This window comes from Diceros bicornis, chromosome 2 (assembly GCF_020826845.1).
Source record: "Diceros bicornis minor isolate mBicDic1 chromosome 2, mDicBic1.mat.cur, whole genome shotgun sequence".
Taxonomy (NCBI): Eukaryota; Metazoa; Chordata; class Mammalia; order Perissodactyla; family Rhinocerotidae; genus Diceros; species Diceros bicornis.
The window spans coordinates 84,014,458-84,032,943 of record NC_080741.1 but is presented as its reverse complement, the minus strand read 5'-3'; the positions used below and the strand labels follow the sequence as shown (position 1 = coordinate 84,032,943).

The following is an 18,486-nucleotide window of genomic DNA, read 5'->3' as shown; positions in this document are numbered from 1 at the left end:
ATTTCCCAAGACTTAAACACTGAAAGATATAGGAGAAAACCTCTGACGTTCCCAAACACCATCAACGTACCACTCCGGGGAATATTTTCTGGAGCCGGTCTGCTGCAGCCAGGGCCTTGGGCTTACCACTTGCTAGGCAATCTTCGAATTCGTAGAGAGGCTGCCTCACAGGATTGGAGTACGAGATCTTGGCATTGTCTACAAATGTGATGTGTCTGACGCCCCAACCCTGCATGGAAAGAGGAGATCATGGTGTGTCTCTGATGAACATTTCACAGGGTATCTCCTTTGAAATCCCTAAAAGGAGTTTTTCTTTGGAGCAGGTTGGGAACCTCAAAATACAGGATATTTAGAAATTAAATTGTGCAAATTCAGTTTTTAATAAACAGAGTGTCAACTTCCTTTGAAAGACAAAATAACTATATACCCAGTGCCTGGTTTCCTGCTGTAATGAGACTAAGAAATGTCAGAGTACATCTGACTAATGATTCATTATTTTTGACAGTGGCACCAGAGAAAGATTTGAAAATCAGTCCCATAAGAACAGTCTATGTTGCTGTCTTCAAGGGATTAGCAACAGCCCCCAAATGTCCTTGCTTTCCCTTAATGAATAATTAAGTATAAATAACAGCTCATCTTAAAACTCACTTAAAGCCTGAAATAACTCCTCAGAAAAATGACTTACAGGTTATTTCCCACTGTATAATACTGTAGAAGATTTTTTACTACCTCTCCAAGAGGCAAAAGCTTTATTAATATTCTGGAACATAGAGGATGATTCTATAATCTCAGAAATAGGTTTCATGATTTCATATATTTCAATTACATCTCCTATAAAGGCTTATAGAAACACACAATTTCAAAGTTAGGTGGGATCTCTAAAATCCTTGGTCCAATTACTTTGTTTTGAAGATATGAAAACTGAATCCCAGAAAAGATAAGTGAGATAAGATTCACTTAAGGTCACAGACCTGGTTAACGGTGGGGAGAAAATGAGATCCAAAGTTGCAACCAAAAGAAGATGCCTACTTTTTAGGGGATAAAGTGGGGTGTGTATATTTCAGTAGATCATAAACAAGCAGTGATCTAAGAGGAGCTCTGCCATGACTGGTTACAAAGCTAAGATTCTGCTCTCTCTTTTATTTCAATATCCTTCCATTAGGGACTTTGAAACTCAATTAGACTGATGATTTCAGGAGGACAGTCAACAGGAACCCAAGATTCGTTTTCAGGGTTGAAAACGACAGCCCAGAATCCATCCTTTCAAAAGCATAGTTTAGATTGGCTGTTTTTTTTTTGTGAGGAAGATCAGCCCTGAGCTAACATCCATGCCTATCCTCCTCTTTGCTGAGAAATACCGGCCCTGAGCTAACATCCATGCCCATCTTCCTCCACTTTATGTGGGACGCTGCCACAGCATGGCCTGACGAGCAGTGCATCGGTGCGCGCCCGGGATCCGAACCTAGGCCGCCAGCAGCGGAGCGCACACACTTAACCACTAGGCCACGGGCCCGGCCCTGGCTGTTTGTTTTGAAGCTCACTGGTAACTTTTTGGTCTACTCACCCAGTTTTATAAGTGACTTTCACCAGCTAAGTAATCTACCATGGAGTGGGAACAAAGGTATGGAAAATCCAAAAGTCACTTGTTCTTGGTTTGAGGATATTTCTTTCTGAAGTGTTTTTACATTCCTTAAAGTAATGCTGAGTGGATAGCAAGGAAGGCAGTCTGGGAACATGCTGGACAGTGGGAAGAAGACCAGATAAATTACAAATACGCCATAGGTTAGTCACAGGCAGGTGGACTTTGACACTTAACTTTTGGCTTCCTGGAATGCTACACAGTTTAAATGGCTAATCTGCAAAGATTAAAGAAAATTACAATACTCAAAGCTGGTGAGGATGTGGTGGTGAAAAAACTATTTTACTGGTTGAGAATGTCAACTGGTGTAATTTTTCTGGAAAGGAATTTGGCAATATGTTTCTAGAATTTTCTTAAATGTTCATATCCTTTGAGCTACTTCCAGCAATCTATCCTAAGGAAACACTTCCAGCAATCTATCCTAGGGAATAACCTGAAATATCGACAAAAATGCAATCACAAAGATGTTCTCTGCAACATAATTTATAGTTGTAAAAAATTGGAAATAATGTTAACACTTAACATTAGGGGAATGTCTCAGTAAATTATGTTTCATCATATAAGAAGGCATATTCTACAGCCATTAAAAAGGCTTTATAGGCATCCTTTTTAATGACATGAGAAAGTGTTTACAGCATTAATTGATAAAAGGGACATTTTTATATATCAAATGAGACTTAAAAATATACATTAAGGGCCGGCCCCATGGTGTAACAGTTAAGTGTGCGTGCTCTGCTGCTGGCGGCCCGGGTTCGGATCCCAGTCGTGCACTGATGCACCGCTTGTCAGGCCATGCTGTGGTGGCATCCCATATAAAGTAGAGGAAGATGGGCACGGATGTTAGTCCAGGGCCAGTCTTCCTCAGCAAAAAGAGGAGGATTGGCATCGGATATTAGCTCAGAGCTGATCTTCCTCACACACACACACACAAAATAAATATATATATATATATATATATATATATATATATATATATATATACAGACACACATTAAACACTGAAAGGAAATAAGTGAAAAAGTAGGAAAATGGGTGTCTTTTTTCCTGCTTTATAACTTTTACACTTTACAAATCTTCTACAACAGGTCTACACTGACTCTATAATTTTTTGTGTGTGTTTGTAAGGAAGATTAGCCCTGAGGTAACATCCATTGCTAATCCTCCTCTTTTTGCTGAGGAAGATCGGCCCCCGGCTAACATCCGTGCCCATCCTCCTCTACTTTATATGGGACTCTGCCACAATATGGCTTGATAAGCGGTGCGTCTGTCCGTGCCCAGGATCCAAACCCTCAAACCCCAGGCCGCTCAAGCGGAGCGCGCGAACCTAACCGCTACGCCACCAGGCCAGCCCCCTGACTTTATAATTTTTAAGCTATGTTAAGAAAACCTAAGCACCTAATTCCAGAAGCTAGAAAAAAGAACAATAAATTCCACAAAATTTCTTCCAAAAGAAGAAATTAATGAAGATAAAAGTAGATATGAATGAATCTGAAAGCAAAATAAAAAAAAATTATAGAACTAATAAATAAATCAAACATTGAGTTCTCTGCAAAGAGTGATAAAATAGGCCTCTCTGGCAAGTTTGAATAAGAGAAAAAAGGATAAAACATACTATACAACATTAGGAATGAGGAAAGATTAAAAAGAAGATAAAGACAAGATTTAAAAGATAAGAGAATATCATATGTATTTTATGTCAATTAATTTTTAAATTTAGATGAAATGGGTTATTTTCTAGGAAAACAACATGACTAAACTGATTCAAAAGTGGTATAAAACCTAAAAAGGTCAATCAACATAGGACCATTTGTAAAAGTTTCCAAAGATTCCTTGCTCCCACCACCAAGAAAATTCCAAAAGGCACCAAGCCCAGTGGGATTTATAACTGAATTTTACAAAATTATCAAGGAACAGATAAGTTATATACTTAAAATATCCTAGAATATAGAAAAGGGCAGAAAGTTTTATTTTATAAAGCTAGCATAACTCAGCTATAAGATATAAAGAGACACTACAAAGAAAAACATTACTATAGACCGACTTGACTTATGAATACAGATGTAAAAATTAGAAATAAAAGATTACCAGTTGAATCCCATAGTATACGAGAAGAATAACAAACATGAACAAATAGGGTTTTTTCTAGGAGTGCTCAACATTAGAATACTTTGATTATCTTGATAGATATATTTCTTAAGGCTCAACAATCATTTCTGATATAACTCACAGTAAGCTAGAAATAGAAATCAGCTTCCTTAACTTGTAAAAGAGCATTTAGCAGAAACCAATATCACTTATCAAAATTAAAGGTAAAACAAGAAGTTTCTCATTAAAGTCAGTAATAAAATGAGGACACCAACACTCACTGCTATTCCTCAACATTACTATGGAGTCCTAGCCAATCCTATAAGATAAGGAAAAGAAACAGAGATATAAATGTTGGTGAGGAATACTTATCAACCTACAAAATTCAAAAGTATCAAATGAAAAACTATTATAACTAAGAGACCTTAGAAAGATGGCCAGATAGAAGATAAACATTCAAAACTCACTATCTTTCCTATATCCTAGTAATAGCCAACAGGAAAATTTAGTGAGAGAAAATATTTTCAAAAGAAAAAAATCATTAAATATGTAAAAATAAACTAAATAAGACACATACAAGATCTATATAAAGAAAATACTACTGAAAGACAAAGATGATCTAAATAACGTTAAGAGCTATACAATGCTTCTGGAACTAAGGATCAATATTATAAAGATATTAATCCCAGTTTATCTATAAATCCATTGTCATTTGAATTAAAACTGAGTAGGAATGCAGGAATGAACAACTGAAACAATGGAACAAAATAGAGACTCCATAGAGACGCAGGTACATAGGGGATTTAGTATTTGATATAGGTAGAAAAATGATGATTTGTATTATTGAATAAATGTCATTAAAACAAATGACTTCCCACTTTGTGGAAAAGAACTTAGATCTTTACTTCTCATCATATAACAAAAATAAATCCACGCTGATAAGGATCTAAACATAAAATCAAGAGTTCTATAGACCATAAGGAAAATACTGACATATTTAATAACATAAAATTTTAAAAACTTCTATATGGTTAAAGATACCTTAAATAATTGAGAAAAATATTTGTATTGTATTATAGAAAAAAGGTTAATATCCATAAAAAAAGAACTCTAAGTCAATAAAAGAAACATAACAAAGGACATGAATAGAAGAAATAAAATTCACAAGAGAGACACATTCACTAATTAAAGAAATGCAAATTAAAAAGCTCTGTTTCTGACGTGTTTCTAGGAGTACAGACTACTACATGTTTTTGGAAGGTAATTTAGTTTGGGGAAAAAATATCTGTCTATAAAAGACTGTACATTCTCTCTAACATAGTAATTCTGCTTCTAAGGCTTTTTTCCTAAAGAAATAATCCCATGGATATGTAAAGATATAAGATTGTTCATTTCAACAGCATCTCTAAAGAAAAATATGTTGAAATTGATTAAATAAATTGAGGACATAGTTATACAACAAAAACTACATATACAGAAAATGGATTACATAGAAAGAGAGTCACAATTATTTTTCTATTAAGTTAAAAATAAAAACCTATTATAGACAGTATGCCATGATCCAATTTTTGTAAATATAAATAAATAAATAACAGCAAAGATAACAAATGTCTCTCTGTATTTGTAGATGCCTATGAAAACTTCAGGGAAAGATGCTGCCTACTAATCTATGGAGTCTGCTTAATTCTGGGAAGTGGGACTTGGGATGGGAGTGGAGCGAGATTTTCTGCTTCTACCTAACAAAAGCACGTATTCCTTTTATAATTAAAAAGATACTGAGAAAAGAAAAAAGGAAGGGAGGGAAGAAGGGAAGAAGGGAAGAGGGAGAGAGGAGAGGGGGAATCTGGGAGGTGGAAGGCATGCAGGTATAGTAAAATAAGAAGAGAAGCCACAGCTTCAAAGGAACATTCGCTCCCCACAAACTCACCATTAATGTCCGAGCTACATTACAACCCAAGGTGCCAGCTCCAAGCAGCAGACACTTGACAGACACAACCTTGTCTAAGTCCAAAGTGGGGACCAATCTCCAACACATCAATTTGAGATTTAGATCCACTGATGACTCTGCTAACCTAGAAAATAAGAGAACTATTATTTATTAATTCAGTCAGTCACTCATTTATGCCTCATTCTTGTCCTTTTTAGATATAAAGTGGCTGTATGAGACAACAAGAAACAAATACCAAGGAAATCGAGATCAAAGGGAAAATAAGATGGAGCTTGAGTGTAAATGGGGAGAAGAAAGGTTACCACACAGAACGCATGCCACTGTAGTCCTCTGTAATTGCTAGTGATAGGCCACAAATTTGATACTGAGCTCTTAGCAGCCAAGGTGAAAAGGGAAGGATGACCAGCTATAGGAGTCCAGGAACAAAAACACATCAGCTGCTTAAGAGGAAAGTTTTCCTAACACTGAAAACAGAGAAATTTCTTCCATGGCCCCTCAATAAAGGGTGCACTTAGATCCTCCCTTAAACACAATACTGGTTTCTGTGAAATATTTCTTATAATGTCCTTCAGTGTAGGCTAACAGGACAAAATTAAAGGGCAACGAATAAAGGACTAAAAGGTGCAGGTATACAGGTCTGTGAGTCTGAGCTTGAAGCAAGACAAAAATTTAGAATGTCTAGAAGAACAGATGAACTGTGTGCCCTTCAGGATAGCCATCATTAATATTAATTCTCACAACCGAACTCAGATTAAGAGTTAGGCAGCAAAGAGTGGAATAACACTGGTTTTCAATGTGAACGCCACCCCTGCACTGTGTTGGGCAAAGCAGTTGGCCTGACAGAACCTCGTGTGTGTCCTGGTTACAAAAAGCCCCCCTGGAGAAAACAGCTTCCACAATATACCTTTTAGGGTCCATACATTCACTGAGGTTCACCATCCTCGGTCCCATGCCTCCTTTCTGGTTCTTTTCCCATCCGACTGCTTTAGGACAATCTTAAGGCAAATAAAACAATAAGTGCAATGAAAGAGAGAATAATAAAAACAAATAAGTCAGGCAGCAAGCTTGCTTTTAAAAGGTTGACATTCACAATGCATGCCCTGGCGAACTGCTAGTTCACTTCTACCTCAAAGAGGCTCATGGGTTCTGCCCCACCTTCCTCAGCCACTAGGAATCCTGTTAGCCACCAGCCGACCCAAGCACAGTCTTCCTGCAGAGGGCCTTCTGAAACAGCTCTCAACTCTGGCCTGAGTTGCCTCAACTTCTGCAGTTACTGGAAGTGGCTCAAAAAAAGATGACCATATTTGGGGTAGGTATAACCCTGCGGAGGCTCTCTACCTGAGGAAGACGAGCCAGCGTGACCCTTCAGCACACCTACTGACATTCCCATCGGGATGTGAACCTCTACGTTCAGTACATCCCTTCTGTTCCTCATCCTTGCCATGCCTCTCTGCTCAGCCTCTCAACTCCGTCACTGTGCACCTACTGTGTGCAGATCAGTCCACAGGGACTGTCCCTCTGCTAAGCTGCCCTCTCCTTCAAGCTCACCCTCATCCACTCAGGCGTTCTCCTTCTCTGACTTAGCTCGTCTCTGCCGACCTCTTTTAACATCTGCTACGGGAGCCTCTGTAACTCCAAATCCAGCAGTCCTCAACGTGTGCCCTACGCCAAGCTCTGAGAGGATAAAGATCCCATGGCTAAGGAAGGCTTGGGAAACGCTTCTAGACCCATATCTATGTTCTATACCCACACCTACCACCACCCAAACGTGGCGATTCCCGTTGCACATGAGGGAGGTCAAAGCTCTGAGAAGCCTGCAGTAATGAACCACTTTACTTGACTGGTTGTGTGTTTCCCAAACTGACCTGGCTGTCCCTATCTCCCTCCCTCATCCCGTAACACCAATTCAAATCTCACGGCACACATTTAGGAATATGCTGCTCTAGTCTATTGTTGCAAAATCCTCTTAAAAACCTCAATTGCTTTGTAGAATACTCCTGCTACCTCTTCACCTCACCAGGGAAACCTGGCCTTGTAAATCCTGCTCATGAGAGCCACCCACTCTCTTACACTCCCCATACTTCAGGACCTTGCTTGCTCTTCCTTTCTCACTGAATCCCTGAAATTCACAAGAAAGCCTCAACTCCTTAGCAGAGATTTCACCCAGCCACAGCCTGCCCTTCCAGCATCCCCTCCGATGTCTGCTTAAGTAACAGTCTCTGAAGGAACAGAAACGCCCTGACTTAAGATTAAGATGTGCAAGACTACTGGGAGGAATTTTACATTTGTTTCTAATTGTACACTGGTGATCTTTGGCCATTCTCCTACTTTTAGATGTCTATCAACACCTCTATTTTCCTTTACTTGGGGACTTTTTAGCTTTTGACCTTTGTCTTTTAAAATAGTATTGCTCAACATAATTATGGGACCTAGAAGGTGTAGAAATTCCTTTACACAATCTTTTCTTTCTGGGATAGGATGACCAATGGGGAATCATGGGGCCAATTATCCTCTAAAGCTACTTGGGCCCCAATTTGGCTGGGGGCATCATTCACCTCAGGAAGCAAGAAAACAAATGGCCCCTCTCATTTTAACTCAGGCACTCTGGTGTGGTCCTATTTTTAATGTTAGAAAAATTAAAACTGACATAATAGATTTGAGTTCTTAAAGAGGTTAAGACTTCAAAATTCTTTTTCTGGGGAAAAAAGAGTTCAGACCTATTACTAATTAATATTTTGTTTGATTTCCTTGCTATTCTTACTTATTCTTACTTGCTTATTCTTCAAATAAAAAATGCTTCTCTAATATATAGCACAGAAACTTGACAAGAACTTCAGAACCAGTCTAGTACTGTAATTAAAAATTCCAGTCTACGCTTTCTCCTGTTACAGATAAGAAATCCTAAGACAAAAACAAAATATCATTTCAAATTAAAACATCTCAAACATTTTGTGTACTCAAAATGTTACAGCCATTTCTAAGAAAATTAGATATAATTTAAACTTACTACTAATAAAAAAATACTATGTATGACAATAATATTTAATCTGTTAAATCTGCCTCCATATAAGCTACATCCATAAGACAGACCCTAAATTAATAAAATATTTTTAGGGAAAAATGAGGTCCTGTTTTCCCACAGTTGGGTAACCAGGAAGAGCATGTCAGGACAGAAATTAAAATGAGGGATCTCCCACTCCTGCAGTGTCTGCTGCCTCCTTCAGCCGGATGCTGGAATACTCTTTGTAGCAGCAATGGAGAGTGGGCCTGGCTGCACCATGAGGAGCAAAAGAAGATAAAGGATATTTAAAGTTATACTTCTTATAGCACTGCCATTGCAACTACAGGATGTCTTCGAAATACTAAAAAGTACTACCACACTAATACTTTCAGTTCACATTAGGTTACAGAATAACTCTTCAAAAAGATTTATTTACTATAAAGTTTTATTTACAGCTAAGAGGGAAAACATTAATTTAAATGGAAAAAAAAAGAAAAGAAAATCTGATTTTCCTAAATTAAATAATCTACACTCAATATCAAGCATAAAGAAGATGTGTTGAAGGCATTATTGGACTATAGAAAACCTCTTTTTCAAATGGAAATGTACAGCATTTCCTGGTTTGCCAGCTTCACCAAGCATACCATTGGTAGCGTATCATTGGTAGCAGGGAATAAGAGTACTTCAGTGACTTTATCATAAAAATGGAAAGAAAACTACCTCCTCCATAGGGTGGTTGCCAGGATTAAGTGAGCAACGTATGGAGGGTAACTGGTAGACTACCAGGCATCGACCAGGCACACATTACTTGTTAGTTAACTCTCACCTCATTCCCCTAGAACCATCTTCAAGTTGTAGCTTAATAAAACAAAGGTATAGTATTTAAGTTACATCACGTGGAAGCTATTTTAGAATGTGCCAGAAGAGGGTGCTAAATCAAATGGAAATATCTAAAGACAGCACAGAGGGAACAGATTCCTATGGCTCTCAACCGAGAAGTTATAGCTTTCTCCTTTGCCTGACCAAGCAGTCCTCTGTCAATCTTTCTAAGAAGTCTAAGATATTTATCAGTGCTGTGGCAAAGAATCACTGATAAAATGTCATCAGAGCCAAAGCTGAACCGTTTCGATTTCTATACTCTAGAAATGACATCTCAGAAGAGATTTTAACACCCCACCACACACACACTTTAAGGCACATGACCCACGGATTAAAGAAAGCAATGTGCCTTGGAACAATGCAGACGTTGTGAGGAGCAAATTAAATGATGTATGCGGAAGGACTCTGGAAAGCATATAAGTGACAGAGATCTGAGGGATCATTTTGGAAAGAGTGCTGGGCTCTGGGTGAAACAGGAAATTAACATAAATTAGCATTTATTAAGCACCTATAATATGCCAGACATTGTGTTCTGTCTTTTACACCGGACACAGATTCCTCATAAGGGATACTCTATAAGGTGGGTATTATTATCTTTATTTTACTCACACTTGAGTATGTATTCTGTTTCTGTGATAGGTGTATAAATATATAAATAAATGTATGTACATATATTCATACATACACATATATACACACACACATACATATCCTTATATATAAAATGTGTGTGAGCCCCAGTTTCCTCATCTATAAAACGAGGATAACAGCTGATGTCTACTGCACAGGATCAAATGTGGAAGGGGAAATGGGACTTTTGCTGGCTGGTCTACTGTACAGAAAATGGATCACACATAACTTTATGAAACAAATAAACATCTAAGCCCATTAATACTTCATTCTTCCTTTAAGAAGGGTCAGAAATAAAGATGTTGTGTTAATCAAAAACAAAAACTAGGGGGAAAAAAATCCACAAGATTGAAAAAACTGCCTGGAGGAAATTTCCTGAGGACAATCTTTGCCTTTGTTCCTGACTGAATAGCACAGCCCCCTGTTCAAGGGAAGTGTTCGGTTGGCAAAGAGGTAGGAGTTATACTTTTCTCTCCCTTCTGTTCCCATTGTGAAGGGATGAAAGGAAAGTTAAACCTGATTTGGTTTCTGATAAATGATAATTATATGCATTCTCAAAGACCGGCAAGTTACCTGGGCTAAATGCCATTTCTGGAAGCTTCACTTCGAAGATGATGCTGTGGGCGACGTCTCTCACCCCCTGCATGGTGCGGTCCCGGAAGCAGAGGACTTCAACAGACTGAAAACGGCTACTCCTGTTGTCAGGCCCCGGATTTTTATTTATTGATTGATTATTATTTTTAAGAAAGGAAAAGAAAGGGCTCACATAAGAGCTTCAGCAAATCCAGTTGGAGAGAATTCAATTCATTGTAATCATGCCTCCCTGACACCCTCAGGGGGTGGCCTTAACCTCTGAGAGATTTGAATACATCCAAGCATGCTTCCTTTGAGTAAGTGTTTAGAGGCTGAAGGCTGAATTGGCTGTGCTGTCTTTTTAGGTGAATTTTATATAACAATCACAATGCACATATGTAATTCTGACAAACAAATCTTAAATACAGAGAAGGAAAAAAGCTCAGAAGACATTAAAAAGAACCTCTAAGGCACACACGGGTTCTTCTGGTCCCCCTTCTCCCCATCTGAATTTACATTCTATGCAACAGCACCTCAGTCAGTAGTTAGGAAGCCCATTTGCCTGATACAGACACACCACCTGCGTAAGTAAGTATAATCATTCTCCCTCTAGGGACAATCTATAATTTAGCTAGCTTCATCTTTTTTTTTTAAATAAACATTTTTATTTAAGTAAAGCAGATACAAAGACAAGTACACGCATCCTAAATATAAAGGAGCCTGTCTCAGGCCTTCTCCTAGTCATTAACCACCCTCTTCAAAAATAACTATCACTCTCAGTCCATATATGGGTTTTGCCTGTTTTGACCTTTACATAGATGGAATCACAGACTATGTATTCTTTTAGGTCCAGCTTATTTCATTCAACATTATGTTTTTTAAATTCATCCATGTTGATACATGTATCGGTAGTTCATTCAGATTCTCTGCAACATCACATTCCATTGCAATGAATACAGCACAATTTATTACCCATTTCTTTGTCGAAGGACATCTGGGTTATTCCCAGTGCTCGGTATTAAGAATGATGCTGCTATAAACATTCTTGTATGTGTGTTTTTGCTTGTATCTGAGTACGCATGTCTGTGCATTCTACCTGAGTGAAACCACTCAGATAATTTACAGATAATTTTAACTTTGCTAGATACTGACAAACAGTTTTCCATCAGCGTTTGAGAGTTCCAATTGCTCCACATCTTCGACCACACTTGGTATTGTCATTTTTTTGAGTCATTCTGGTGGGTATGTAGCAGTGTCTCATTACTGTATCTCATCACTGTATCTCATCTCTATTAATGAGTAGTATCTCATAATATTTTATGTCCTTGATGTCTAATGATGTTGCATATATTTTCAAATGTATATTGGCCTTTTAGACACCCTCTGTTTTAATTATTTTAGGGTTAGGAAAAAAGGAGGCTAGTAGCAACAGGACAATCCTATCTGAAAGCGACCCAGACAGCTGAAGGGAGGGCTGGAGAATTCCAGGGTTGGGACTCCTGGCTCCTTGCCCTGCCGTACTCTCAAATACCTTTAGTACAGTCTGGTAAGTCCGCAGCTCCATAACGGACCTGCTTAAGGGCTCCCTATTGATGGCAATTGGATTGACTAATTTACTGATTTATTATCTGGTTTCTATGCCAAAAATGAAAAAATGCATTTGGGAAAACGGAGATACAGATATAGGCAGACAGTTTCAAAAACATAAAGACAAAGGCAAACAGACAGATAGACAGACAGACACACACACATGTAAATACCATCTGTGGGCTGCTAGGACCAAAAAATTCCTCAAAGGCCATCCAGGGTACTGGGCTAAGTTACAGGGATCATACACACCGACTGTTATCTGTGAACAGAGAAGACTTTCTGAGTGAGTCAAGCATCATGTCACCTTCACAATACACACGTCGATAACACTTCCACTTCCCTCTTTATGCCATTTTGCAAAAGCATTAACAAGTAGACACCTGGTGAAGGCTAGAGGGAAGAGAAGAAAGCAAAAGGATCTCACACACCAGATGACAGAACTCCTTGATGGCAGGAGCTGTCAAATTCTCTGCACCCCCTGCACCTTGCATTGGGTGGAGAGTAGGAACTAGATACATTTAGAAGAAAGAAAGATTGCAAGGATAATAGGGAGGGAGGGAGGACAGTCAACTGTCAGGGCTCACATAGAGAAAATCCTCTCTTAAAGAGACAATCTGTGAAAACTGCTAATTTTTATATAATGAGAAAAATCAAAGAAGGGCCACTACCATCGTAAGTCTATAGTCAGATCAAATTAAAAAGCCAGATGCCCTTGATATTGCTAACTTATATTTCCTCCAACCTCTTCCCCTCCAACTCCCTCAACCCTGGCCTCCATCTGGAAAACTCAACTTCAAATATCATTTCTTCAGTGAAGACTTCCCTTGGTGGAAGTAGTCATTCTGTCCTCTCTACTTCCAGAGCTCTTTACATATTATACATAACATTTTTTACTTTTTCTGTCTCCTTTCTCTCAAAATGAGTGCCCAACACCTAGATCTTGATTTTTATTTATTTATTTTTTTGTGAGGAAGATCAGCCCTGAGCTAACATCTGATGCCAATCCTATTTTTTTTTTTTTCTGAGGAAGACTGGCCCGGAGCTAATATCCGTGCCCATCTTCCTCTACATTATATGGGACGCCGCCACAGCATGGCTTGACAAGCAGTGCGTCGGTGCGTGCCCAGGATCCGAACCAGCGAACCCCAGGCCGCCGCAGCAGAGCATGCTCCCTTAACCGCTTGCGCCATCGAGCCGGCCTCTAGATCTTGATTTTAAAATACCATTCTCCAGCAAAAGGAAGAAGAAGTCCGTGGACACATGCCTCATTCTAGGGGTGAGGCAGGGAAAATACAAGATGAACCTGGAGCATCTTGTATACCTGAAAGTAAGGAAGTGCTCAATAAACAAAAAGATGAGGGCATGTCAAGGGGACACCAGAGCCAACTGAAAGAGCCCCCAATAGCCAAGCCTGGCCAATTCGAGCAACAAAACAAATAATACGGTATTGGATCACAACCCATAGTATAAAATAAATATGAGTCCACACTGACATAAATAAATGATGAGATAAATAAATAAATGAAAGTAAAGGAACAAGTCTTCCTTACAGAAGATTTCCAAACAATAAATGTAGATACTGCCCCCTCCAGGAGTGGAGCTTAATTCTTCTCCTCTTTGAGAATGGGCTGGACTTAGTGACTTGAGTCCAAAATAAAAATAATAACTTTACAGTTAAGAAACCTGGCAAATACTACCTTAACCAAGTGATTAAGTTTAACATCACCAGGGACGCCATCAGGTACTGCTGATGTCATGTGATGACAAGGGCACTTCACCTTAGAGGAATTCTTTCCAAAAACCCATAACCCCAGTCTAATCATAAGAAAACATCAGACAGGGCCGGCCCCATGGCTTAGCGGTTAAGTGCGGCGCTCTGCTGCTGGCAGCCCTGGTTCGGATCCCGGGCGCACACCGACATACCGCTTCTCCGGCCATGCTGAGACCGCATCCCACATACAGCAACTAGAAGGACGTGCAGCTATGACATACAATTATCTACTGGGGCTTTGGGGGAAAAATAAATAAATAAATAGAATTATTAAAAAAAAAAAGAAAAGAAAACATCAGACAAACTCAAATTAAGGGGCATGCTACCAAAATAACTGACTAGCACACCTCAAAACCGTCAAGGTCATCAAAAACAAGGAAAGTCTAAGAAACTGTTATAGATCAGAGGAGACAAAGGAGACATGACAACAAACTGCAATATAGTCTCCTGGGCTGGATCCTGGAAGAGAAGGAGGATGCTATTGGAAAACTGGGAAATCACAATAAAGTCTAGAGTTTAGTTAACAGTAAGGTAACTAATATTGGTTTCTCAGTTTTGACAAATGTACCATGGTAATGTAAGGTGATAGCATTAGAGAAAACTGAAACTGGGTGAGAGTATATGGGAACTCTCTGCAACTTTTCTGTAAATCTAAAATTATTCCAAAATAAAAAGTTTATTTTAAAAAAGAAGACAATGAGCATCTAGAGAGCAGGGAGTATCTTTTTCATCTCTCCATGATCAGTTCATAGATACGTAGCAGATACTTAGTGAATGCTTGTTGAATGATGAAAAGATGGATGGATAGATGGAGCGGTGGCTGGATGGACAGATGAAAGGAGCGAGGGAGGGAAGACCATGAGTTAACCCACAGATTTCCTTTGTAGATGTAGCTATGGGTTAAATAAAAACATGACAGATATATTTTTGGTTACTCTAGATCCAGTTAGTTCTGTAAGGATGGGATCAGCCCAAATACTTCCATTTATTTACCACAATGCTCAGTATTAGTGTCAGCCACAAAGAAGGAGCTTAACTAACATTCAGATGGAAAGGAAAGGAAAGGGATCATGCTGTAAATACTGTTTTATATCTGTTATTCTGTTGTGAACTCTCTTCCATGCCAATAAATGTCATTCTAAAACCATTGTCAGTAGTGGCTGAACAGCATTCCGTTGTATTGATGTACCACAGCTTTTTTCTATTTCCCAATGAAGGACATTAAGTAGTCTTCCTCTGTGCTCAATAAATGTCTGAAAATGAATTTTACTCTTGTCTTATCAATATTGCATTATTTCAAAGATATTCTTTAAAAACGTTTGTTGCCTCCTCCTCTGCTATGTGAAATTTTCTTATTCCTAAGACTGAAGGTTTATGTCTGGCTGCATATTCAGGTCTTAAATGCAAACAGATTCATATTTAATTTAACACAAACAGATTCATATGTATGATCAATCTTTCAGGAAATACAGGATACCTTTATTTGAGATTTCCTTTTCCACCGGGAGATAAGATATCAGCATCTAGGGACGTTTTAAAAATAGAGCTTGCAGGGGGCCGGCCCAGTGGCATAGCGGTTAAGTCCATGAGCTCTGCTTCACAGCCCGGGGTTTGCGGGTTCAGATCCTGGGCACGGATCTACGTACCGTTCATCAAGCCATGCTATGGCGCCATCTCATATACAAAAAATAGAGGAAGATGGGCACAGATGTTAGCTCAGGGCTAATCCTCCTCAGCAAAAAGAGGAAGACTGGCAACGGATGTTAGCTCAGGGCCCGATCTTCCCCACCAAAAAAATAGAACTTGCAGAGACTGCTCTGAGTACTGTCCCTTACTAAATGAGTTGCCTAGGGCAAATTAGTCAACTCCTCCAGGACTCATTTTTTTTTAATCTGAATCATGGGGAAAATAATAGTTCCTACTTCATAGAGTTGTAGTAAGGATTAAATGAGACGGTACTGAACATGAAAAGCCTGCGCGTGCATTGTGCTACTAACATCGTTATTAGTGACTCTGAATCCCCAGGGGTGAGCCTAGCCATCGGTATCTGTATCAAGTGCCTGAGTAACTCTGATGCAGCTGGTCCAGTCTACAGACTTGAATTTGGGAACCATTAGAAAAGGCAGTCTTATAGACAAAAGGAAAAAAAGTCTGTGGGGCTATTTCTCATTACCTTGAAAACTCTGGATTGGCTCTATGTCTTCCCATGCTTGGCAAAGTGTGGTCCATGCGCCAGCAGCATCGGCATCACCTGGGAGCCTGTCAGAAATGCAGAATCTCAGGCTCCATCCCAGCCCTGCTGAATCCGAATCTGCGTTTTAACAAGGACCCAGGTGATTCCCATGCTCACTGCAGTTTGAGGGGCACTGCTTGAATTGCAGGTGGGAATCACCTGGGGAGCTTTCAAGGCCCCTGCTGCCTGGGTCCCACCTCCAGAAGTTCTGATTTCATGAGTCTGGGGTGCGGCTGGAGCTTTAGTTGTTTGAAAAGCTCCCCAGGTGAGTCTAATGTGCAGCCAGCCTGCCAAGTCGAGAAAGGCTGAGAGTCCGCCGCAGACCACCTGCATCAGAATTGCCTGGGAAGCTCTTTGAACTCACACCACCCCCGACCTGATCCCAGACTTCCCTAAGCACCAATACCTGCATGTTCAGTGACCTCCCCATGTGATTCTCATGTACTTTATCATTTTCTGCGCTAGCTGCCTAGAGCCTAAGAAGGAGAAAACAAGTGCTTGCTTAAAATAGGGCTCATTGAACCTTGTATTTTTCCTTATGGTAACTGTGATTACTTGTTAAACCTCTACATTTTCTCGATTCAAAGGCACCACAGATTAGAAAATGCACTTTCAAACTGGACAGAAAAAAAGGGGAACTATCACCACATTAAATATACACAATAATTGTAAGAAATTCTTGACTTTAGAAAAATTAAAATATGAAGAAAAAAGCATTTTAGAATGGACAAAATACAGGATGCATTTCATATCTGTTTCCCTTGCTAGTCCACAAGCTCTGTGAGGCCTCAGCAAATATTTGTTGAATAAATGACAGAATTGGTCAGTTTCTCCAGGCCCCAATATATGAAACGCTCCTTCCACCCCCACCTCCACGTTGGGTAGGGATCCTGGGAGGCAGCTGGAGGGGGAAAGGTTGACCTTGGATCAACTGAGACATGAAGTTTACATACAAAACCGTGATGCGGCACCTCGGCTAGCTCCTTTTCGTCCCCTCGCTCCTTTCTCAACACGATAGGTTCTCCATTCACTGACATTCTAACACTGGGATTCTCCTGGCTGAGAACGTGAGAGTATCGTCTAAAAGAGCATTTCCTATGGGAAGCAAGAGAGCTCTGAGAATGAGGTCTCCAGCCTGGGGCGCCCTCTGAATGAAGACGTTGTCTTCCTGGAGTTCTTCTGGTCCAGCTGGCACTGCTACCACCTGGGACATCTTTTTATTTTGCTCCCTCTATCAACCGTGACAAGACAGTATCTGCTAGACAGACTACATATATTAAGTAATCATCATTTTAACTTCACATTTTAAAAAATTCATCAAAGGCATTTACAATTCTGTCATCCAACAAGAGAAGGGGAGAAGGGAGAAATTGGCATCCTACTTCTGTAACATTTGAAACAGGTTAGAAGAAGAGAATGGCCTGAAGCAGTGAAAAAAGCACTGGCTGGAGCATCAGCAGGCAAGCGTTCTAATCTCGCAGCTAACTTATATCAAGACATTGGGGAAGTTCTTTCCAACCCGTAAAATGAAGGGGTTGAATCATTTCATCTCAAAGGATTCCTTCTAGCTGCAGAAGTATAGAACTTTACAGATCATTAAAGAGAAAAAAAAATCCTATATAGGTTACAAAACAACACAGACTATATTAAGGCTCAATCCTCCAGGTTGTCTAAAGGCTATCCAATTTTTATTTAGGAAGAACCTAGACAGTATCAATCCAGAAAATGCCATTCATATAGAGACGCTGAGTTTCAATTTTCAAACGTGACTCCATAAACCTGGGCTCTTGTCAAATGTCCTGAGTTACTTACTCTCACGTGCCCTTCAGCAATTTACTTAATCTCTCTGTCTATGCCTTGTTTTCTCATCTATAGGATAACTCTTACCTGCACTCAGCACAGAGACTGGGAACAAGGCAAGCACTCAACAGATGGTAACTCTAAAAACAACATAAATAAACTCTATTGTAGTAACTTCACTGACCTCTTTGTTCAGTTAAATCTATCACCATTACATAGTTATCTATGTTCAGTTTCAAGGTTATCTTTTCTTAACTGGCAGCGAAAAGAAGGGGATAAGTTCTAGTTTATCAGATATTCTCTGGTTCTAGGTTTTATCATCTACAAATGTAGAGGT

General features: G+C 39.4%; 1 protein-coding gene across 12 annotated transcripts in view; it reads right to left on the bottom strand.

Annotated features, from left to right (window-relative positions):
- The window catches only part of ATG7 (autophagy related 7), a 252,183-nt gene that overhangs the window by 191,627 nt on the left and 42,070 nt on the right, over positions 1 to 18,486 (bottom strand). For 11 of the 12 annotated variants that reach the window (XR_009223317.1, XR_009223319.1, XM_058565010.1 and 8 more), the window contains exons 8-12: positions 12,516 to 12,604; positions 10,756 to 10,877; positions 6,577 to 6,667; positions 5,652 to 5,796; positions 71 to 229 (exon numbers count right to left, since the gene is read on the bottom strand). Coding sequence is in view for 10 of the 12 variants with exons in the window: in XM_058565010.1 (XP_058420993.1) it covers positions 71 to 229; positions 5,652 to 5,796; positions 6,577 to 6,667; positions 10,756 to 10,877; positions 12,516 to 12,604 (606 nt within the window). In the remaining 2 variants the exon portion in view is untranslated. Of the gene's footprint in view, positions 1 to 70; positions 230 to 5,651; positions 5,797 to 6,576; positions 6,668 to 10,755; positions 10,878 to 12,515; positions 12,605 to 16,289; positions 16,361 to 18,486 lie in introns of those variants that run through there. The other variant, XM_058565104.1, reaches the window with a different exon arrangement.